A 25101-nucleotide genomic window follows, 5' to 3' on the forward strand; every position below is an offset into this window, starting at 1 on the left:
GCTACTGCTTTCAAGAAAAAGGCTCAGAAGAGGTGTTATGTCTGTGCATATACAAAAAAACACCCACAACAACGCAGAGACACTCGTTTTATGTGTGTGGAGTGTAAAACGCCACTGTGCATGACACCATGTTTCAAAGACTTCCACAGGCTGCAGAACTTCTAGAAACATTCCCTGTGACTGTATATGTGTATATAAAATATAGAAAAATAGTAATAAACAACATTCCATATCGTTTGTTTGTGTAAATATTTTTGTAAACAAAACAGTGCCAACAGTGTTTATGTAGTTATTGTGTTTACCTGGAGTTTACCTGGAGAGAGTTCCGGGGGTCAACGCCCCCGCGGCCCAGTCTGTGACCAGGCCTCCTGGTGGATCAGAGCCTGATCAACCAGGCTGTTGCTGCTGGCTGCACGCAAACCAACATACGAGCCACAGCCCGGCTGGTCGTATAGAAAAAGAAATAACTTATAAAATAGTACTCATATTGGTCTCACAGGCCACAAAAGTTATTTGGAAAAAAAAATTTAAAAAATAATAGAAAATAGTACCTAAAAAAATAAATAAAGTAATACCGGGTGGCCTGCAGTCGGCGATGTTACCGTATGCTGGTCATTTTCTGTCAACTTCACGCCTCCATATCTCGGTAAGTATTGATGGTAAAAATTTTTTGTTTAGCCTATAATATTAAAAAAAAAAAAACTATCTTTTCATAAGAAAAAATAATTTTTTTTTTTTTGAAATTTTGGCGACCCTGAGAACAAGTCTCGGAGAGGGCCTGGTGACCCTGAAAGGGTTAACAAGCTTACTATCAGTATTGACAAAACCTATTTCATTCAGTTTGGGAACAGAGCTACAAATATTCCCCTTAACATAATGGTAAATGGAACACCTATCACAAAACTCACAGAGGGAAAATTCTTAGGAATCCACCTTGATAATAGCCTCAAATTTCAGACACATGTACAACAAATTTCCAAGAAAGTCTCCAAAACCGTAGGCATACTATCAAAGATATGGTACTATGTTCCACAATCAGCTCTCCTTGCCCTGTATCACTCACTTATTTACCCCTATCTCACCTATGGAATCTGCATGGGGCTCAACAACAATAAATCATCTCAGACCATTAATTACCCAGCAAAAGGCTGCAGTCAGAATGATTACAAATTCCCACTCCAGACAGCACACTCCACCAATATTCAAAATTCTAAACTTACCGTACAAAACATCCATGCTTATTATTGTGCCTACTACATACATAGAACACTAAACTCAGATATAAACCCTCCCCTCAAACTTCTCCTTACCAGCCTTAACAGAACACATGACCATAACACAAGACACAGATCACTCTTTGATGTTCCCTGTGTTCATCTCACACTATGTAAAAACTCAATGCACATAAAAGGCCCAAAAATTTGGAATTCATTACCAGTGCTTACCAAAGAAACACTGTACAGTGGACCTCCAGTTAACGATATTTTTTCACTCCAGAAGTATGTTCAGGTGCCAGTACTGACCGAATTTGTTCCCATAAGGAATATTGTGAAGTAGATTAGTCCATTTCAGACCTCCAAACATACACGTACAAACGCACTTACATAAATACACTTACATAATTGGTCGCATTCGGAGGTGATCGTTATGCGGGGGTCCACTGTATATCAATTCAAGATTCTTCTAAAAAACCACCTACTAACCCAAAACTAAATACGTACAGGTCCGCCATCACAAATCCGGCAATCAGTTATTCGGTTCCTTCAGTTATTCGGCACTAATTTCGGCTAGCATAATTTCAAATTTCCAGGGTCACCATACCAACCTGCTGGTACTGTTTGGTGGCGCTACTTGCTGCATAAGTCATTCTAATTTCTTTTTCTCCATTTATTGTTATAACCTGCTTACTTTTAGCCCTAGCCATGGTTCCAATGAATAAAAGAAATGCTTTTCGTTGTGTAAAGCACCTACACAGTACATTGTCCATTAAATATAAGGTGGCTTTGAAGCCACTCTCGGTTGCTATGAGCTCAGTCTCGTGATGCAGGAGAATATGCTTTATTATTGTGTAACCCATCAGTTACACAACCCAGGGCAACATGGGTTTAGAACAGGTCGCTCCTGTCTGTCTCAACTATTGGACCACTACGACAAGGTCCTAAATGCACTAGAAGACAAAAAGAATGCAGATGTAATATATACAGACTTTGCAAAAGCCTTCGACAAGTGTGACCATGGCGTAATAGCGCACAAAATGCGTGCTAAAGGAATAACAGGAAAAGTCGGTCGATGGATCTATAATTTCCTCACTAACAGAACACAGAGAGTAGTCGTCAACAGAGTAAAGTCCGAGGCAGCTACGGTGAAAAGCTCTGTTCCACAAGGCACAGTACTCGCTCCCATCTTGTTCCTCATCCTTATATCCGACATAGACAAGGATGTCAGCCACAGCACCGTGTCTTCCTTTGCAGATGACACCCGAATCTGCATGACAGTGTCTTCCATTGCAGACACTGCAAAGCTCCAGGCAGACATCAACCAAATCTTTCAGTGGGCTGCAGAAAACAATATGAAGTTCAACGATGAGAAATTTCAATTACTCAGATATGGTAAACATGAGGAAATTAAATCTTCATCAGAGTACAAAACAAATTCTGGCCACAAAATAGAGCGAAACACCAACGTCAAAGACCTGGGAGTGATCATGTCGGAGGATCTCGCCTTCAAGGACCATAACATTGTATCAATCGCATCTGCTAGAAAAATGACAGGATGGATAATGAGAACCTTCAAAACTAGGGAGGCCAAGCCCATGATGACACTCTTCAGGTCACTTGTTCTATCTAGGCTGGAATATTGCTGCACACTAACAGCACCTTTCAAGGCAGGTGAAATTGCCGACCTAGAAAATGTACAGAGAACTTTCACGGCGCGCATAACGGAGATAAAACACCTCAATTATTGGGAGCGCTTGAGGTTCCTAAACCTGTATTCCCTGGAACGCAGGAGGGAGAGATACATGATTATATACACCTGGAAAATCCTAGAGGGACTAGTACCGAACTTGCACACGAAAATCACCCACTACGAAAGCAAAAGACTTGGCAGACGATGCACCATCCCCCCAATGAAAAGCAGGGGTGTCACTAGCACGTTAAGAGACCATACAATAAGTGTCAGGGGCCCGAGACTGTTCAACTGCCTCCCAGCACACATAAGGGGGATTACCAACAGACCCCTGGCAGTCTTCAAGCTGGCACTGGACAAGCACCTAAAGTCAGTTCCGGATCAGCCGGGCTGTGGCTCGTATGTTGGTTTGCGTGGAGCCAGCAGCAACAGCCTGGTTGATCAGGCTCTGATCCACCAGGAGGCCTGGTCTCAGACCGGGCCGCGGGGGCGTTGACCCCCGGAACTCTCTCCAGGTAAACTCCAGGTAATATCAACACTACAGCTTATTGCCTATCACAATTGATCTAATATTACATAATAAACAATATAAATAACATAAAACATGTTAAATACTCCAGAATGAATAATATTTGGCATAATACCGAGCAGTTAAACAGAGGTATGAAGAGGGTGTGGGATACAAGTGCCGTTCTCCTATCCCTGTCTTGGGTCTTATATTAGAGAAAACGGAGTGTAGCACAGGGCTGACTGTGATATACACTCGTACTGCACCATAAACCTGAAACAAAAAAAGCTATTTTCTCTATATAAATTACCACACATAGCAGCATATGTGTAGAGAACCTAGGATAACCCAAAAAAGTCAGACAACATGGCTTATTTCTAGTACCTGGCTTGGGTTAGTGTTACGGTTCGAATCTTAATCTTTAGCCAGGTTAGTGCACTCCTTAACAATACACTTCATAGAACTTAGAAATGTAAGGCACAAATAATAGTTACTCAGGCTTTTCCTAGTCTCTTTTTATTTAAAAGCTTAAATACTTTAGATATTCACAAATATCTATTAAATATCACTTTGTCAGAAACTTTCCTTCACACAATACGACCACTACACTTGTTAATGATCAGAGGAATATTACTGCTTCCACAATAGTGACATTACTTGTATGCAAGTACATACATTGAGAATTAACACTTTCACTGAGTAACTCCCTGGCATAAGGAATATATCACAAAGCTCTAAGCTTGACACTGGTCATCACATCGTAAACTGAAGGTAACAGTATAATTGTCCGCAGACTTCACGATAAACCACAAGCTGGTTCAGGAGTTTCTACAACAATTCTCTATACAAGTGAGAATAATGTGGAGTACTGGAGGGGTAGCTCAGTCAATGCGCACTGAGTCGGCAGAGAGAGCGAACTGAATTAACACAGTTAATCCCTACATGACATCAACTCGCCAAAGGGGAGAGGGAATAGTAGGCTAAACTACCCTCCAAGGACATACCTTGTTTCAACTTTTAGCCAGCTGTTACCTACCTACCTAACATTACTCAAAATACGTAAATATATATATACATGTATACACATCATACCCGGGTATATTCCTAAATCAGATAATATTATAAAGTAGTGGAATCTTTAATTAAAGAAACCCCGAGTATAATATTAAGTGGATAATACATATAAATTAATCTCATTATGACCTTGGTCATAACAGTTAGCCATATATGATTTTTGGTAAATATTCGATTCCCAGCCAGGGTAGAAACACTGGGCATTTCTTTACACCTGTTGTCTGTGTTCACCCACCAGTAAATGGGTACCTGGGTGTTAGCCGACTGGTGTGGGTGTTATCCTGGGACATTGACCTAATTTGCTTGAAATACTCTGCATAACAAGCGGCTTTCTATATAGTAATGTGTCACTGATGTCAGCTGTGTCTGTATCCCATGTACGTGTAGTAAATTATTATTATTATTATTATTGTTATTTCCTTGTTTGTTTGTTGGGTTATCTTATTGAAACTTGGGTAATGTATGATGGAAAGATACTTTTTAATGTACACCAAAAATGAAAGAAATCAGACCATAAATAGAGGAGTTCACTTCTCAGCCATTAGCGGCCGCTTAGCGGTATATTTTTGTATGGTTTTTATGGTTATATTCACGTTTTTTCGGTCTCATTTGATAGAATGGAAGATATATTACAGAAATAGATATGATTTTGATTGCTTACATGAAGAAAAGTACCTTGAAATTGCGCTCACAGTAGCGGAAAAGTTCTATTCTTTAGCGATGCTCAAGTAAACAAATGACGTCACTGTCCAATACCTGTCTGCCTGCCAGTCCAAATTCCAATACACAGTCAAGAATGGGTTGACATTATTTATAAAATTACAATAACGCAGTAGTCTGCATAACAGTAAATCTTCTATTTTTTTGTGTGAATAAAAATTCCAAATGGTAAGTAAGAGTAATAAGAGGGGCCTGGAGCCATGAATAATGAACAGAGAAAATGTTATTTTAGTGCCAGGAATGTCTGCATTGTCTATTCTGGACCCTATTTTGAAATTGGCATCTGTTGAAATTTGTGTGAAATTGGCCAAACTGCCAATTTCTGACCACTTTATTGGGTAGTTTAAATAGGTGAATGGGCGGTTTCTTGTACTCAGTCGACAGACTAGAAGTAAGTTTATTCAGTTACTATACACAAATACAGTTACATAAATTATCATACATAGCAGTGTATGTATAGAGAACCTGGGATAACCCAAAAAAGTCAGACAAAGTGACTTATTTCCAGTACCTGGCTTGGGCTTGCCATGATTTTTTGGTAAATATTGTTTTTTTCTCAGTTGTTTGTTGGGCTATCTCATTGAAACTTGGGCAGTGTATGATGGAAAGATGCTTCTTAACACACACCAAAAATAAAAAAGATGGACAATAAATAAGGGAGTTCACTTCTCAGCCATTAGCCGCCTCTTTGTGGTATATTTTTGTATGGTTTTTATGATTATATTCTCGTTTTTTTGGTCTCGTTTGATAAAACGGAAGATATTTTACAGAAATAGACGTGATTTTGATTGCTTTCATAATGAAAAGTACCTTGAAATTGAGCTCAAAATAGTGGAAATGTTCGATTTTTGCCGATGTTCAATGAACTTTGTGTAAGTCAAATTGGTTAATTTTATTAAGTGTATTCTAACCTAACCACTCTGTAATCCGGCAAACTCGGTAATCCGGCACACTACAGGTCCCAATGATGCCAGATTTGTGATGGAGGACCTGTACATAGTACTTAATTTAATTTTACCTACATAGTTAACAAATCACTTTCTACTGCCTCAAAATATCATTACTCACTGTGTAACTCCCCTAGCCTTAGAACCTCATAAATAAATACTCAAAGATCAATAAATTCTCATATCTAATCTAATGCAAATATTGAATAACTTATATCTCATAAATGTATAACCCAGTTGTATAATTAGAGAAACCTTACCAAACTATGTTGTTATAGCATTACCTAGTAGAATAATCCATTCTCTTGAATGCACTGTAACTCATCCAATGACCATATGAACTGTTACTGCACTACAGATCATTGATTTGATTTGATTAGATCTGATTAATAAATTGTACGACTACATATAGTAAACTGATCATTTTGTTATATTATTCATTGTAATGCTACAAAATTGTAAAACTATAATGCTCCAAAATTGAAATGTTCAAATTTCATTGCTTAAAATACTCAGTTGTACTTGGTGTTGTAAATTGTTTACTATAACTGTTCCATTAATCTTAAGTTAATTTTAAGCCTGCCCATAATGCTCTGCATACAAGGGGCTTTTGAAATGTATGCCCAAATACTATAATACCTTGTACAACTATGTATCTTTGTCTTAATAAATTATTATTATTATTATTTATTATTATTATTATTATTATTATTATTATTATTATTATTATTATTATTATTATTATTATTATTATTACTATCATTTGTAGACTCAACCCTTCCCTATTAGTAGCAGTATGCTATTATGCTTTGTGCTTATCTCTTCAAGATGGGTGACCTGAACCCAGTGAAGGGCTCTTAATGCACAGAATTAGAGATGTCCTTCCCAGTCTTTGATTAAATCTGATTGCTTCCCATTCCCCAGGTGTCGTATGACCCCTGTAGGTTCACTGCTTCTTCATGAATGTAAGGTAATAATAATAATATTGCCATGCAGAAGTGGAAAAGAATCCTTCCTCCATAAGCCATACATGTCATAAGAGGTGACTAAAGTGCCAAAAGCAATGAGCTGTAACCTCTTCTCCCGTATAAATTGCTAAATGTACAATGAAGAAAAACATTATGAAAGCATTGCTTCGTTTTCGGGTTGCCCTGCCTCACTGGGAAACAACCAGTGTGTTAAAAAATAACAGAAACAACTGTAACAATAATAATAATGCATTTTACGTATTTTTGTCAATGAGTTCTTTTTAGGAGTTATGATTTCCAATTATAATATTTTATAGTTTTTTCAGGCAGTGGATAAAAATCAAGCTGTAAGAGTGGTCGCCCAACAACTATGAACAATGGATAGCTGGAAATTCTTGAGAGAACCAGCTTCTCATCTGGCCATGTTTCTCAGCACTGTATTGATGCAAACTGGCTTACCAGAGAGTCGGATGCCCAAAGGCTTTTCGCTTGAAGACTTCAATTTCAGTAAAGTGTATAAGTGTATCAACCAAGTAGGCCAGAAGACTATGTGTGATGTTTCACGAACAATGTATTTACACTCTCATGTGAATTCTACTGGGGAATCAATGTCGGTGCGAGAGTACTTCAAGAAAGTGTTGGACTTAGGTTCGACAAAATTGAAGAATGCATTTTCCAAAATAGACCTTCCACTACTTGATAAAAACATAATGAAAGATGAATTTGATATATCCTTTGCCTACAGATTAATGACTGCAGTATGTTATAATATTTATAATGAGTTGGATAGTAATTGCCAGCAAAACATCACTATCCTAAAGTCATTGAGGAATAAAATAAGTCATAAGTATCAGTCTAATCATCTAGATGTAACAGCTGAGATTGATAACCTCAAAAAAGTTTTAAAGGAGATTTATATAGGTGTAGGTAATGTTTTACAAAAAGATTTTAAAGAAAATATTGAAACAATGGAGAAAACTCTTTCTGATATCCATGATGCTCAGATTCGCCAAGATGATATGATAACATATGAAGAAGATGTTAAGGCATTTAAGATGGACAAGACACACAAGTTGATTGCTCATGGTTGCAAAGAACTTAAGACACTTTATGGGCAATTGACGGTTCTAAATCCCTGCACATGGATATCACGTGATAGCTCAGAATCCTCACTTAGAAAGTTTCGAGTTGATAAAATTTTCACACCACTTAAAATTGAAGACTCAGATAGAAAAATTTTAATCTCAGAACTACTTCAAGCATCTACAAGAATAGCTGGTGAGGAGAAAATCCCATGTGCATTGATACTCTATGGCTTAGCAGGATCTGGCAAGACTTCTTTGTGTCGGTACATTTTAAGTAACTGGTGTGGGATTGCAGAGAAAATTATAAATACTATAGAGAATTTTGATCTGGTGTTTCTTGTTGAAGTGCGAACAGTAAAGTCAAAAACCCTGACAGAATATCTTACTCAGCAAAGACTCCCTAAGACACACAATGAACAGTTTAAAGACTCATTTGAAATCATACCATTACTGCAGGAGCTAGACATACTTTTCGTCATTGATGGTTTTGATGAAGCTGGTGATGAAGCTAAGAACATAGTAGAAGAAATATTTGCAAAGTTTAGTAATAAACGTATAATACTAACAACCCGTCCTGAATATCACACAGATGTAGTTTTGTTATCAAACAGATATCATGTGGATTGTCTTTCAATTGAAGTTTGTGGATTTGATGATGCTGGATTAAGGGAATTTACCATAAAAGTTTTCACTGCAGTTGAAGAAAATGAAATGAAAAGGAAAATACAAATTAGTGAATTTTTAAAGTACATTCGTGGACGTGGAAAAGTTTTGGGAAGCCACCTTAAACTTCCTCTTACACTAGCCCTCTTAATTTATCTCTGGAGGGATAATCCAGATATTCTTAACAGAGTTACCACTGCCACAAATCTTTATTGTGAATTGTTCAAACTGTGTCAAAAAAAGCTTGAAGAGAGACTTCGTACTTTTTCACGCACAGGTGCAGTACAGAATGTTATGCTGTTTCTGGGTAAACAAGCTTGGTTCATGCTCCAATCAAATAATATTTGTATTTCTGAAGATATTAAGAAAAAAATTATAGAAAAATGTGAGTATGAAAAAATTAATGATATAGAATTTATGTCTGCCTTTCTAATGTGTGAGATTGATGAAAGTAATGAAGCTACTGAAAGCACTTATGCATTTCTACATAAAACACAAATGGAATATCTTGCTGCAGGATTCTTGGCAAATGCTGTGATGGGTGGGGAGACATTAGACAGCATTCGTAATAAAATTACTGAGTGGCGGAAGTATCATGAAGTAATTGTGTTTCTGACTGGCCACTTGGCAATAAATCATATATTGGAAAAGAATATAGGACCACTATTTACTTTAATAAAAAAATCAGAAACTGGCATTGGTAATTACAATTTTTGGTGGAAAATTTTGACTGAAGCACTCCATCACAGAAAAGTTGCATACACTATTGCTAGAGAACTGCCTTTAAGGAGATGGGAGCTGAATGATACTCATGTTGTAACAGGACTCCAACTTTTAAGTAACACTCCAGTGGACTTACAGGAGCTTAAAATTGAAATGCCCAGTAATGTTGAACCTTATGATATTCCAGAATTACTAGATACAATGACCAACTTGAGAGACAAATTGAGAAATCGATATGACAAAAACAATCCCATCCTAGTAGAGTTGCATTTCTGGCGGCATAATGAATATAGCACAAAACCATCTGATGATTTCATTCGTACACTTCACCCATGGGGTCATCTCACAACCTTCACTGGTTCACTTGGAAATCAAAGAGAGGGAAAGGAAGTTCTTAGTTTTTGCTTTAAGCTGAAAAAAATTCGTGTCAGAATCATGACTTTAGAAGCCTTCAGATCTCTAAGTAAGAGTTTATCCAGAATATATAAATCTGTTAAACTTCTTCGTGTTACACTTGCATTGCCTGTCTACAATTGTGCACCAGAAAAATTGTCAAATCTGCAGATCAGTGGTGGCTTAGAAGTAACTGTTCCTGACATAAAGGATGAAGATAAAGAATGGCTAAATGGATGTGTCAGACAAATATGTGGTGGGTAAGTGATAAATCATTTACTTTTTTGCCCTCTTGTATTTTATTGGGTTCTCACAGTAATTTCAGTTTCTTTTTTCTTTTCTGCTTCTTTTTGTTTAGAAGATGTCTTGAAAACACTTCTTTGCATAGATTTTAATTGAATGCACATTCATAGTATGCTCACAATGTATATTTTCCTGGTAGATGACAGAGACATTTGAAACAGTTGTTGTTGTGTGTTTTTGTCATCTACTTGTTGGCTTCCTGCCTCTTCTAGCAACTGCTGATTATCCTGTTAAGGTGGATCTGATATGCTATACTGCATTGACAAATTTTAGGTAAAAGATACATATGCACTGATCACAACCTTTATTAACCCTTTGACTGTTTCAGTCGTATATATACGCCTTATGAGCTACCGTGTTTGGTGTATTAACACGCATAAATTCTACTGGCTTCAAATCAAGCAGGAGAAAGCTGGTAGGCTCACAAGTGAGAGAATGGGTCTTCATGGTCAGTGTGCACCACATAAAAAAAATCGGGGAGCCAGTGGTGCATTGTGGGAATGCCATTTCAGTAGTCCTTGTTCAGCATGCCTAGAGATAAGAAATATGTGACTCCCCGGCAAATCTGGGACTCTACTCTTCCCAAGTGATGCTCTAACACAGATGGAAGTGTCAGTGAAGATCAATTTCATGGTTTTGAGGAGTTTGTGACCAGAAGCAATGCCCAGGATACCAGAAGAATGAAGGAGAATGAAGAATGAAGGAGAAAGAGAGAAAATGAGGGAGAAAGATAATTAGATAGGATGGAAGGGAAGGGAGCATCCGATCCCATTGTTTTGACAGGCAGTAGGGGGAGTGAGTAATGAGATAATATGTCATTTTGACAGCTGCTACCCTGACTAAGAGCACTTAGAAGCAGCACACTCACACACAACACAAGCTTGCTGAATGAAGATAATAGCCCAGGATACCAGAAGAATGAAGGAGAAAGAGAGAGACTGAGGGAGAAAGATAATTAGATAGGATGGAGGGGAAGCGAGCATCCTACCCCATTGTTTTGACAGGCAGTAGGGGGAGTGAGTAATGAGACAATATGTCATTTTGACAGCTGCTACCCTGACTAAGAACAATTAGAAGCAACACACACACAACACAAGCTTGCTGAATGAAGATAGCAGTTATATGAAAATATCCAGTGACTATATACAGTGGTCCCTCATTTTTCGTAATTAATTCGTTCCTGGAAGTGTGACTATTATCAAAATTGACGATTTTTGATTCCATTTTCCCTATAAGAAATAATGTAAATACAATTAATCCGTTCCTGACACCCAGAAGTATTAAAACAAAAACTTTTTTTACATGAAATATAGATGTAGTACATACACAATACAATGGGACATGATGAATGAAACATTAACAGCATAAACTTACTTTTATTGGCAATTTTTCTGTGTATGGAAGACTGGAGGAGGAGAGAGATTGGATTAGTTACTGTTTGGAAGGGGAATCCCCATCCATCAACACCTCAGGTACCAAGTGCTTTTCTGGGGTTACTTCTCTTCTCTGTTTCTTAATGCTACTAGGACCAGCTTGAGAGTCACTGTACACTTGTGGCACTAAATACTTTTCCAGAGAGCTCTGTTTCTGGCATCTCATTAAAACTTCCCTAAAATGGGCCAAGACTTTGTCACTGTCCATGTTGCTGACATGGCTTGCAACAGCCTTGTCAGGGTGATGTTTCTCCATAAATCTTTCCATCTTACCCCTCACTTAACCTAAGCTCAAGGAAATCAAGCCTTCTCCTCCATAGCTTCACAGTATCTACTTTAGTGATACAATGAAAGGAAGTCACAGAAGAAACAACTGCAGTAACAAAAGAATAACACCAAGGACTCTACAACTCAACATGTCTACCAAGCAGGACGCCGGTGTATCATCAACCCCTCTCACCACCGCCCAGGGAACAACAACAACAAACATGGCTGACTCCCCTTCCAGCTCCACTCCCTTCAAAGAATTCTCTCAAGAACACCCAGATATGATTCTTCCTGACACAATTAGCGATTACATTGTCGCTCTAGAAAATGAAAACAAAGATATTAAAGCAACACTTGCGCAATATGAATCTAAGGTAACCATCCTCGAGAACAAAATCCAAAACCTTGAAGAGAGAATTACATTGGGAAGTGCTGACACAGAAAATACTCTGAAAACAGCTATAGCCAGTCACTGAGCAAATAACAATCCTAAATATGAAGGTTGAAGAAGCAATAGAGGACTGGAATCAGAACATGCACACTCGACTGAATGAATACTTTGAGTTCCAAGATGACAAAACTGAACAAGATAAGTTGTCCGATGCAGTTATAATAAACAGCCCACACATTCCTAGTGACATAACCCAAACCGGGTGCAAGGAAACTTCTATCAGGATAATACATGACCACGTAAAAATTATCCTGCAAAACAATGAAATCAAAGAAACATGTTTGCTAGGAAAACAAGGTAGTAGACACAGTATTATGATCAGACTTCATTCATATGATAAAAGAAAGGACCTAATTAAATCAGCAATTACAATGAAAAATGGAGTGTACACCAACGAGTGTCTAACGAGAAAACGTCAAAACCTTCTGTTCAGGTTGAGAAAACTTAAACAGGAAAATAAAATACATTAGTGTTTCACTCGAGATGGGAAAATACTAGTTAGGAAAACATCAACAGGACAACAATATACCATCTCAAATGAACATGATTTCTCTACCTTCCTTACAAAAGTTGACATTTCTGTAACAGATTAGAAAAGTGTCCTTAACACATATATACGTGTGGTGCATATAGTGTACGTTACTATTACATTATTGTGCATTTTTATTTTTTTTTACTAGCTAATACCAGCTGTGGAAAATAATTTCCCAAAATTATTTTGTATATTTTTTATAATGTAAATACAGTGGACCCCCGGTTTACGATCAGCTCCCAATTATGTAAGTGTATTTATGCAAGTGCATTTGTATGTGTATGTTTGGGGGTCTAATCTAATTCACAATATTCCTTATGGGAACAAATTCGCTCAGTACTGGCACCTGAATATACTTCTGGAATGAAATAATATTGTAAACCGGGGGTCCACTGTATACATAATTAATGCATTACTGTTGCTCTAAAGTGTATTTTGAAGAAGAGAACCAACAGGGAAGCTCTGCGCCTGCGCAGATGGGCGGAGGAGAGGTCGAGACGGGGCATCGTGAGGCGGGAGTGTTTTGAATGGAGTTAAGAGGCTGGGAAAACGTGAGACAAGGAAACTGGCATCCACAGCGGCCTAAGGATTAATATAGGCCTCACTTCATAATAGGAAGTGTCGTAACTGTTCCTGGTGAAGAGTGAGGGAACGTGATTTACGGGACCACTGTATTAGTGGTAAAAATTAGTGAATAATGGTAGACGCCGGGGGGAAGTGGCACGACGCCATGGATAGTGTTCAGAGAAAAATACCCATGATTTAATCATCACTCATTGTGTCATGTGGGGTTCAAAATGTGGATGAGGGTAAGAACACTCACGTAGGCTGGTAAGTACGTATAATTATAACGGAAAGTATGGGAAGCACCATCAGCCGCCCTGCCTCTCTGCTCTCTATCTTAAGACTGACCCACCAGTGCCTAGGGGGTGAGTGGCGTTCAAAAACATGCTATGGTCAGCAGCAACATGAATAACAGTCAGTGATTCACACACTGTTAGTAGTGAGTCATCTACTGGTAACTGGTTACTGGTAACTGGTACTACTGAGAGCTTGGCGACGCTAACGTATGTTGTCCCGACATACAGCTAATACAAACTAGAGACGGCAGGCATACAGCTTGGGCTGATTCTATACAATGTCAAAGTACAAACAATTGAACATTATAACATACATAAGTAGAATATTGGAACGAAAGCTTACGTAATTGACTATAATGAAACTTACTGTAATGAAACTGTAAAACTGTAATGAAACTGTAATGCATTACAAGGTATGATATAGCACAACTCATAGAATGAGACTCAATTGGGATTACACGATAGAAGTGATAAAAAAAAATTTTTTTTTTTTGATCGATTGATCTGTATTCATGTGATCTACGGATTCTGAGGAAGAAATATATACAAAGAAATAAGTGTTTAACAGAAAGGCAGACTTGGTGCACTCAAATCTAGACTGTTAAATCTCAGAATTCGGAGAGAACGTGAACACACACAAAAAAAATTCTTGAATATTGATAAGTTGATACTGTAATTATTCATCTATACAGGTTATTTACATTTAACCCCAACTCTGCTAGGGTGAGATTGACATATGCAGAATTGTTGTCATCTCTGGGAGGATCAAACTCTGTTGCACTGGCTAACTCATGCTGTATTTGAGGCAAATCTGAATTGGTAGTTACAAATGATACTTGAGGATTTCTCAATACCTGCCGTGTATGTAGGGAATAATGACATTCAGGTTGATCGTCTGACTGAGTATCAGAGGTAGAGAGTACAGGATCAGGAGGATTGTCAGAGTCTGTCACATTTCTTCCTAGCTAACACTTCTGGTCACAGTGTTCATCTCAGAGCAAATACCAATCTTGTTGACCTTGTTCACTATCCTTACCTTGTTCAGGTAGAGGATGAGTTTTCACCTGACCAGTGGGTCGGTGCTATTTCTACCGGGGAGACTTCATCCACTTCACTGGATCAATCCGTTCCACCAGTTGAGGAGAAAGACTTAGCTCCCACTGACTTCCCAGACTAGGTCAAGCGTTTGTTAACTCTGTTGAACAAACGTCGTAAAGCCATTGCCTTACCAGGTGAGAAGATGGGCATAACGAACTTATTGTCCCATCGTATCCCACTTGAACCTAGTACTAGACTAGCATAATAGAGGCTCTCTTTGCATTGCAACCCACTATTGTATATACACAATCTCAGTGTACTGTTTGCAAAGACATTAAATAAATAAATAAATAAATAAATAAATCTATATACCTGCGTACAGAATGCCTCATTCACAAGTTGCTGTCACAGAAGAATTGATCAATCAAATGCTTGATGATGGAGTTATTGCACCTAGCAATTAACCTTGGAATGCGCTCTTGATCCTAGTACCTAAGAAGGATGGTACTTGGCGCCCAGTGATTGACTTTAGGAAGTTAAATGCGAAAACTATTCCAGATATTTACAAATTTACAGGAACTCGACACGTTGCTTGAGGTGGATGACAGAGAACTTTGTCTTGGAAACTGCTGAGTCAGTAGCTAGCTTGTGTGGCCACTCAGTCTTGGCTGGTGCCTGCTGCCACCAACACGTCCTATTGACCATATGGTACATGGTATCATATGTTACAGGGTACCATATGGTACATTGTACTATATGGTATAGGGTGCCATACAGTACAGGATAACATATGGTATAGGATAACATATGGTGCAGGGTACCATATGGTGCAGGGTACCATATGGTGCAGGATACCATATGGTACAGGGTACCATATGGTACAGGGTACCATATGGTACAGGGTACCATATGGTACAGGGTACCATATGGTGCAGGGTACAATATGATACAGGGTACCATATGGTGCAGGGTACAATATGGTACAGGACACCATATGGTACAGATACAGGGATCCCTATGGAAATAAGTCACCCTGACTTTTTTTGGGTTATCCTAGGATTTTATACATATGCTGCTATGTATGATAATCTATGTAACTGTATTTGTGTACACCTGAATAAACTTACTCAAGCGCATATGGCATCGTAAGTAAGTTTATTTAGGGATACACAAATAAAGTTGCATTGAATATCATACTTAGCAGCATATGTTTGGAGAACCTAGGATATCCCAAAAAAGTCAGACAGACTTATTTATTTCCATTAGGGTCCCTGTACCCTGTACTATATGGTACAATGTACCACATGGTATAATGTACCATATGGTACAATGTACCACATGGTATAATGTACCATATGGTACAATGTACCACATGGTATAATGTACCATATGGTACAATGTACCATATGGCACATTGTACCATATGATACCATTGTATGACATGGCACCATTGTACCATATGGTACCATTGTACCATATGGTACAATGGTACCATATGGTTCAAAACCATAGAATTCCTCTTCAGCTCCACTTCCATCAGTCTTAGAACTGTAAGTTGTGAAGAGGAGAGTCAGAATTCGCCCGGAGAGTGAGTGGGGAGTGAGAGCTTCCTTGCCGCCACGCATGATGAACATAGCTACTTTGGCGGTGTTCTCACAATGCCATGCGGGTGTCCAGATATTTTCTATAGTGTGCACACTGACCACCCAGACCCATTCTCTTAGATGTAGGCTTACCAGCCTTCTCGCGCTAAATTTGACACCGCTAGAATTTTGGCGTAGATCTACGGTTTGGACCCTGAACGTAAAGCCGTAGATCTATGGGACGGACCCTGAAAGGGTTAATGGAGCAACCTCTAACGGGTGTACAAGTTTTGAGACGTTAACCGTATGGCTGTGAAGTAATCAGTGATAATAACACTAAGTTAAGGAATCGTTGAAGTGCTATGAGCCGCCATTCCCCAAGTGAGTGAGCACATGTTAACCTCGTGGTTCCTGTTCCGAGGATAGTGGAGTTTTATGGAGTCACGACTTTTAAACCGGGACAAACCAATGGATACCTCATCCTGCTGGAATAAGAACTGTATCGGTGTAGCAGGATATTGCAGTGAGATGGTAGATGGAAGAAATAAGGAGCATCAACCACCCACAGTTAAGTAATCTTTCTAGTTATAGCAAACTGATACTGGCCAGTTAGGTATGTTGTAATTTGATGGGTTATGGGTGATCCAGCTACATCAAGTGACTTGTGGTGCTATCCACTTCATACTGATCTCGGATAGATATGGGTAAGATTGTGAGGTCGAAGGAGCCACCTGCAGTGACCAGGGGTGGCTAAGTTTTCTCACGTGTCTACGCAGGGTAAATACTGTAAACAATATATGGTTGTCGTCTCCCAATGAAATTACTTGTATGAGTGTAATGTTGAGGTACATACAGGTAACCCCTTATAAATTTTACATACCAGCTACCTCAAATACAGTGGTCCCTTGTTTTTCGTAATTAATCCGTTCCTGGAAGTGTGACTATTATCGAAATTTACGATTTTCGAATCAATTTTCCCCATAAGAAATAATGTAAATACAGTGGTCCCTCAATAATCCTCCGGCCTGAAAGTCGTCCATTTTGGAAATAGTCCTGTTATTTCATCTAAACATTGGCTCGCAAATGGTCCGTTAACTCGCTAATCATCCTTCGTCCGGGACGTGTACTCATGCTCTGAGCCGCCTGGGCCTGCCTTCCCAGCCAGTGTGCCATTGTTTACCAGTGAGCGACCGTCCCCTCACATGCTCCTACGAAATATTTCATAATATTCCATTGATTTTAGTGCTTGCAAGTGCTAAATAAGCTACCATGGCTCCAAAGAAAGCTTCTAGTGCCAGCCCTTTGGTAAAGAATGTGAGAAACACATAATTTATGAAAAAGTTTGCAGAAAAATACAAAGGTGGTGGTGGTAGAATGGAAGCAGTTGTGATAGTGGTTGATGGTGGTAAAAGGTAGTAGTGATGGTGGTAACAGTTGTAATAGTGGTAGAAGGTCGTAGTGATGGTGGTAGAGGGTTCCTTCTTTAGTGATTCAGTGATTCTACCAACTCCTCCAATGTTGTTGGAGTTATATAGGGCTACAGAAAACACCGCCACCTCAGCTGCTGCTTCACCACCATTATGGACAGCTTACTCTCAGTGGCCCTTATATACCCAACAACAGCACAACACAACACCTCTCGTGACATACGTAATGACTTATTTTATTCATTCTAGAGTATATTCCATGTTTCTATGTTATTAATATTGTTTATTATGTCATATTAGTTGAATTGTGATAGATAAATAATTATGTCATATTAGTTGAATTGTGATAGATAAATAAGCCGAAGAGTTTATATTAGTGTCATATTCTCCAACAATAAACTTGCCATCCCTCCCTCACACAAACACTGCAGTAGGCCTGTTGGTCCATACTAGGCAGGTCCTTTACAATCCTTCCCACTAAGAGCATAATAATGGAAGAACACTACAGGTCTACTGGCCCATACAAGGCAGGTCCTTATCAAAATGACCTCTACCCAAAGCTACCCAAGAATTTACTCCCGTACCCAATGACACAAATCAAACTCAGCTCCTCCCACTCATATATTTGTCCAATCTCTTCTTAAAGCTACCCAAGGTCCTAGCCTCGATCACCCTACTGGTAAGTGTGATGTTAAATAAGAACATAAGAACTTAAGAAAGTAGGAACACTGCAACAGGCCTGTTGGCCCATACTAGGCCGGTCCTTCACAAATCCAACCCACTAACAGAACAAATGCTACCCAAGCAATAAGCTCAGGTGCAAGTCCGACTCAAATCCAACCCCTCTCACTCGTGTATTTATCCAACCTAAATTTGAAACTACCCAATATTTTAGCTTCGATCACCCTACTAGGCAGACTGTTCCACTCATCAACTACCCCTATTACCTATGTTCATTTATACATTTTATTAGTGCTTTACATTTATTTGGCATTTTTTTCTGCATGTAAATCTATATTTATGTTAGGGAAGTGACCCCTGAAGTGACCTAGAGTCCTTATGGAGGGGGATTCCCCTTCCAAACAATAACCTCTCTTCCCTCTCTCCTCCTCCCTGTCTTCCATTCATCAACACAGCCTTCAATAAAGGTAATTGTCATGTTGAATGTTCATTCTTTTGTGCATGTAAATCTATCTTTTAGGTAAAAAAAAATTGTTGTTGATACTTCTGGGTGTCTGGAACGAAATAATTGGATTTACATTATTTCTTATGGGGAAAATTGATTCGAAAATCGTCTATTTCGATAATAGTCCCACTTCCAGGAACGGATTAAGGACGATAATTGAGGGACCACTGTACAATTAATCCGTTCCTGACACCCAGAAGTATTAAAACAAAAACATTTTTTACATGAAATATAGATGTAGTACATAAACAATACAATGGGACATGATGAATGAAACATGAACAGCATAACACTTACCTTTATTGGCTATTCTTCTTAGTGTATGGAAGACTGGAGGAGGAGAGAGATTGGATTATTTACAGTTTGGAAGGGGGAATCCCCTTCCATCAACACCTCAGGTACCAATTGCTTTTCTGGGGTTACTTCTCTTCTCTGTTTCTTATTGCCACTAGGACCAGCTTGAGTCACTGGAGTCCTGTCTCGCAAAAAAAGTGCCCAGAGAGCTCTGTTTCTGGCGTCTCTTTAAAACTCCCCTAAAATGGGCCAAGACTTTGTCACTGTACATGTTGCTGACATGGCTTGCAACAGCCTTGTCAGGGCGATGTTTCTCCATAAATCTTTCCATTTTACCCCACATTTCAAAAATCTCCTTAATTTCTGAAGAAGGCACCTTCCATCTCTCTTCCTCCTCCTCTGCAGCAAGATTCTGAGCTGCGATCTGTTCCTGTTCCTGCTGAAGCTCTTGCAGCTCCTCAGTGGTGAGCTCTTTGTTGTGGTCTTCCACCAACTCTTCTGTATCCTCCAAACTCACATCCAACCCCATGGAACTCCCCAGTGCCATAATAGATTTCACAACTGACATAGGCTCGTCAGGGTCAGTCCCAAACCCTTCAAAATCCCTCTTGTGGACACAATCTGGCCACAATTTTCTCCAAGCAGAGTTCAAAGTCCTGGTAGTCACTCCCTCCCAAGCCTTACCTATAAGGCTTATGCAATGGAGGATACTGAAGTGTTCTTTCCAAAAATCTCTTAGGGTCAAGTGAGTGTCTGAGGTCACATTAAAGCACCTTTGAAACATTGCTTTGGTGTAGAGTTTTTTAAAGTTTGAAATGACCTGCTGGTCCATGGGCTGGAGGAGAGGAGTGGTATTCGAGGGCAAGAACTTTACTGTAATGAACCCAAACTCCTCCAAAATTAGGTCATCCAAGTTTGGAGGATGAGCAGGTGCATTGTCCATTACTAGGAGGCACTTGAGATCCAATTTCTTTTCCAGGAGGTAATTCTTCACACTAGGGCCAAACACTTCATTGAACCACTCGACGAAAATTTCCCTCGTGACCCATGCCTTATTATTAGATCTCCAAAACACACACAATTTACTCTTCATAACATTGTTTTTCCTGAACACACTGGGATTTTCAGAATGGTACACTAGTAACGGCTTCACTCTGAAATCCCCACTAGCATTAGCACAGAACATGAGCATCAGCCTGTCTTTCATAGGCTTGTGTCCTGGCAGTCCCTTTTCCTCCTGGGTAATGTAGGTCCTCTTTGGCATTTTCTTCCAAAAGAGGCCTGTTTTGTCACAATTGAACAGTTGTTCAGGTTTCAGTCCTTCAGCCTCTATGTACTCCTTGAATTCACCTATGAATTTTGTAGCTGCAATTTTGTCCGAACTGGCAGCCTCACCATGCCTTACCACACTGTGTATGCCACTACGGTTCTTAACCCTTTGACTGTCGAGGTCGTATATACAGTAGTATACGTCTTACAAGGTACCGTGTTTGATGTATATATACTCATAAATTCTAGCGGCTTCAAATCAAGCACAAGAAAGCTGGTAGGCCCACATATGAGAGAATGGGTCTGTGTGGTTAGTGTGCACCATATAAAAAAATCCTGGAGCATGCAGTGCATAATGAGAAAGAAAAAACTCCGACTTTTTTTTAATTTAAAATGCCGACTTTGTGGTCTATTTTCGAATAGTATTTATGGTTGTATTCTCGTTTTCTTGGTCTCATTTGATAGAATGGAAAACATTTTATAAAAAACAGAGGTGATTTTGATTGATTTTACTATAAAAAGAACCTGGAAATGGAGCTCAAAGTAGGGGAACTGTTTGATTTTTCCCGATGTTCAAAAGTAAACAAATGATGTCATTGTCCAATAAATGTTCAACTAGCCATTCTAATATGCAGTCATGAAAGGGTTGATGTTATTTATACAATTATTACAGTATTGCAGTAGTCTGCATAACAATAAGTCTTCTATTTTTTAAGATAAGATAAGATAAGATTTCGTTCGGATTTTTAACCCCGGAGGGTTAGCCACCCAGGATAACCCAAGAAAGTCAGTGCGTCATCGAGGACTGTCTAACTTATTTCCATTGGGGTCCTTAATCTTGTCCCCCAGGATGCGACCCACACCAGTCGACTAACACCCAGGTACCTATTTGCTGCTAGGTGAACAGGACAACAGGTGTAAGGAAACGTGTCGAAATGTTTCCACCCGCCGGGAATCGAACCCGGGCCCTCCGTGTGTGAAGCGGGAGCTTTAGCAAGAGTAATATCAGAGGGGCTTGGAGACGTGACTGATGAACAAATAAAATATTATTTTAAAGCCAGGAATGTCTGCATTGTTCATTCTGGACCATATTTTGAAATTGTCATATTTTTTAATTTTCGTGAAATTGGCCAAATTGGAAATTTCTGACCACGTTATTGGGTAGTTGAAATCGGTAAATGGGCAGTTTCTTGTACTCAATCGATAGAAAAAATGGATTTCTAAAAAAATAGTTATGAGGTTGGTCGACTGGAACACTGGAATTAGCCAATAATAGGGCTCAAAGTGGGCGAAATGGCCGATTTGTAAATATCGCCGAGGTCAATAACTTCGCGAGAGCGTAATTCCGTCAGTTTTCCATCAAATTTCATATTTTTGGTGTCATTACAATCGGGAAAAGATTCTCTATCATTTCATAAGAAAAAATAATTTTTTTTTTTTTTTGAAATTTTGCGACACCAGGAGACACTTCAGGATTGGGGGTTGCGACAGTCAAGGGGTTAAATCTCTCAAACCAACCTTTGCTGGCCTTAAATTCACAAATATCAGTACTCGTTGCAGGCAATTTCTTTACCAGATCGTCGTGCACTGCCTAGCCTTTTCACAAATAATCGACGTTATAAGACTATCTCCTGCTAATTGTTTCTCGTTTATCCACACTAATAATAACTTCTCAACATCATCGAGTACTGGTGATCTCATTTTTGTCAGCATATTTACCCCCTTTGCAACAACAGCTTCCTTGATTTCCTTTTTCTTGGCCACGATGGAAGCTATGGTTGTATGGGGTTTGTTATACAGTGGACCCCCGAGTTTCGTGATTAATCCGTTCCAGAGAGCCTGCCGAAAGTCGAAATTCACGAAACTCGAAACCATTTTCCTCATAAGAAATAATGAAAATAAAATTAATCCGTTCCAGACACCCAAAAATATTAAAATAAAATATTTTTTTCAAATTAAATAAAGATTTACATACTGAAAACAATCAGAAATCAAGTACACCTACCATACAACTTACGACCAAGCTTGGTTCCGACCAACTGGTCGTAAGTCAAAATGGACGTAAGTCGAACCTTTGAAAATTGGTGATATATTGGGTAGGGCATAATGTCAAACCTTTCCTATATAAACTACCTACATAATACTGTAATGTAATGTACAATCATTATTTCATTCTTTTTACCATAATTTACTTCTATTGTTATATTTTAATTATTCATGTACTGTATATAATGTATACATGGTAGTGATCTGTATTGTAAATTTTACATCACATACAGTATCATATGTTACTATTATCTTTATGTATTGTCGACACAGTGGAATGGGAGAATACCACTGGTAGTGTCATCCTGCCAGAATGTAGTATAACCTATACCCTAAGTAAAGAGAAACAACTCTGGAACATGTGTAATATGTATCCGGCTGGCTGGCTGGGTGGCCGGGTCTGGTTGGCCGGGTGGGTGGGTGGCTGGCTGGACGGGTGGGTGGCCAGGTGGGTGGGTGGTTGGCTGACTGGCTGATCGAATGTGGCTGTCTCTCTCTCTGTATCTCTCTCTCTCTCTCTCTGTATCTCTCTCTCTCTCTCTCTGTATCTCTATCTCTCTCTCTCTGTATCTCTCAGTATCTCTCTCTCTCTCTCTCTGTATCTCTCTATCTTTTTTTTTTTTTTTTTTTTTTACACAGGGTTTGACAAGGTTAACCCTTTGAGGGTCGACAGGCCCTCTCCGAAACTCGTTCTCAGGGTCGGCCAAATTTAAAAAAAAAAAAATTATTTTCTCTTATGAAAAGATAGAGAATCTTTTCCCGATCATAAAGACACCAAAAGTTTGAAATTTGATAGAAAACTTACGGAATTATGCTCTCGCAAAGTTAGCGGTCTCGGCGATGTTTACGCATCGGCGATTTTGCCCACTTTGAGCCCCATTTTCGGCCAATTTCACTGTACTAGTCGACAAAAAACATGAATATTTCGCTAGAACTCCATTTTTTCTATCGAATGGGTGCAAGAAACCACTCATTTATGAAATCCAACTATCCAGTACAGTGGTCAGAATTTAGCAATTTTGCCAATTTCACACAAATTTCAAAAGATGCCAATTTCCGAATAGGGTCCAGAATAAACAAGAAAGACATTCCTGGCACTAAAATGACATTTCCTTTAGTCATTAGTCATGTCTCAAGGCCCCTCTTATATTCTTTTGCTTTCCACTTTGAATTTTTATTTTCACAAAAAATATAAGATTTACTGTTATGCAGACTACTGCATTAGTGTAAAAAATGGTATAAATATTATTGGTGCACTTGTGAAAGAATATTAGACTCACCAGTTGACGTGTATTGCACGCTTGGCACGATTTGTTTACTTTTGAAGTTTGGTAAAAATCGAACATTTCTGCTACTTTGAGCTCAATTTCAAGGCACCTTTCTTTGTAAAACCAGTCAAAATCATCTCAATTTCTGTAATATGTCTTCCATTCTATAAAATGAGACCAAGAAAACTAGAATACAACAATAAATACCATATTGTCTGCATATGCATGTGATTCTGGGATGAGATAAAGGGGTCGTTAAAGTTTTAACAATGGACCCAAGCTTCCGCAACACTTGCCCCAATAGGATGTCTTGCGTTTTTTTTGGAACTCATTGAGTCTCCATGAAGGTAGTCACTGAGGGGGATGCGTAAGCCTGCAATTCCCAGTGCTTGAAGTTTTGCAAAGAGGCCCTGGTGCCCCCCCGTTGGGCGCCAGCAATGTCGTGCCACAGCTGATTTTGATTCACCCAGTGACTGGTGCCACAGGGGAAAAGGTTTAACAACAGATCAAAAGGGAACCTTTTCCCCAAGCCATTTGGATCAAATGTAGTGAGTGGTGGTCAAAAACCTGTCTTTGTCTTAAATTTTGTCTCAGGATCTTACCAGTGATTAAGGGTGACCTGGTCTGTGTTGTGATTTCTGCTCTGCTCTTTTTTTGTGAACAGGACTACATTTGCCTCTTTCCATAGAGGCCATTTACACTGTCAGGCAGTGCTGAAGATCGAGAAAAATGCTGCTCGTTGCATCTTCTCAACAATCTTGGGGCTCCTTGCCCCCACCCTTTTTCTTGGTCAAGCGATTTAAGTGGGAAATGCACCCCTCTCCTTTATTGTCACCCACACATTTTTTCAATTCTTGCAGCTACCAAAGGAGGTCCCTTTGGATCAGAACCATTTGTTAAAAAGTGTTCACAAAGGTCCGTTCTTTTGACTACTATAAGTGGTCCTCCTGTCGTTTTAGAGGTGGAATAAGTTCATCAGGAGATAACCTTATCTGTCCTTGACCGGGGACCCAGGTTTGGGCCCCCCACCTGTGCCTTTCTTTTATGTCCACCTCCCTTTTGTGGCCCATTTTTGAACATCCCCTTGCCTACAGGCTTGGGGAAAAGTTCCCTTTTATGGGGGTAGGATGTCTTCCTTCCCATGCTTTTTTTCCCC

General features: G+C 39.1%; 1 protein-coding gene across 8 annotated transcripts in view; it reads left to right on the top strand.

Annotated features, from left to right (window-relative positions):
• The window catches only part of LOC138850893 (uncharacterized), a 114022-nt gene that overhangs the window by 56669 nt on the left and 32252 nt on the right, over positions 1–25101 (top strand). For 4 of the 8 annotated variants that reach the window (XM_070080212.1, XM_070080207.1, XM_070080210.1 and 1 more), the window contains one exon: positions 7451–10248. The exons of 1 other annotated variant lie outside the window; for it this stretch is intronic. In XM_070080212.1, the coding sequence (XP_069936313.1) occupies positions 7502–10248 (2747 nt within the window). In that variant the 5' untranslated portion in view covers positions 7451–7501. Of the gene's footprint in view, positions 1–7441; positions 10249–25101 lie in introns of all 8 variants that reach the window. 3 more of the 8 variants (XM_070080213.1, XM_070080208.1, XM_070080211.1) reach the window with 1 other exon arrangement.

This window comes from Cherax quadricarinatus, unplaced genomic scaffold (assembly GCF_038502225.1).
Source record: "Cherax quadricarinatus isolate ZL_2023a unplaced genomic scaffold, ASM3850222v1 Contig224, whole genome shotgun sequence".
Classification (NCBI taxonomy): domain Eukaryota; kingdom Metazoa; phylum Arthropoda; class Malacostraca; order Decapoda; family Parastacidae; genus Cherax; species Cherax quadricarinatus.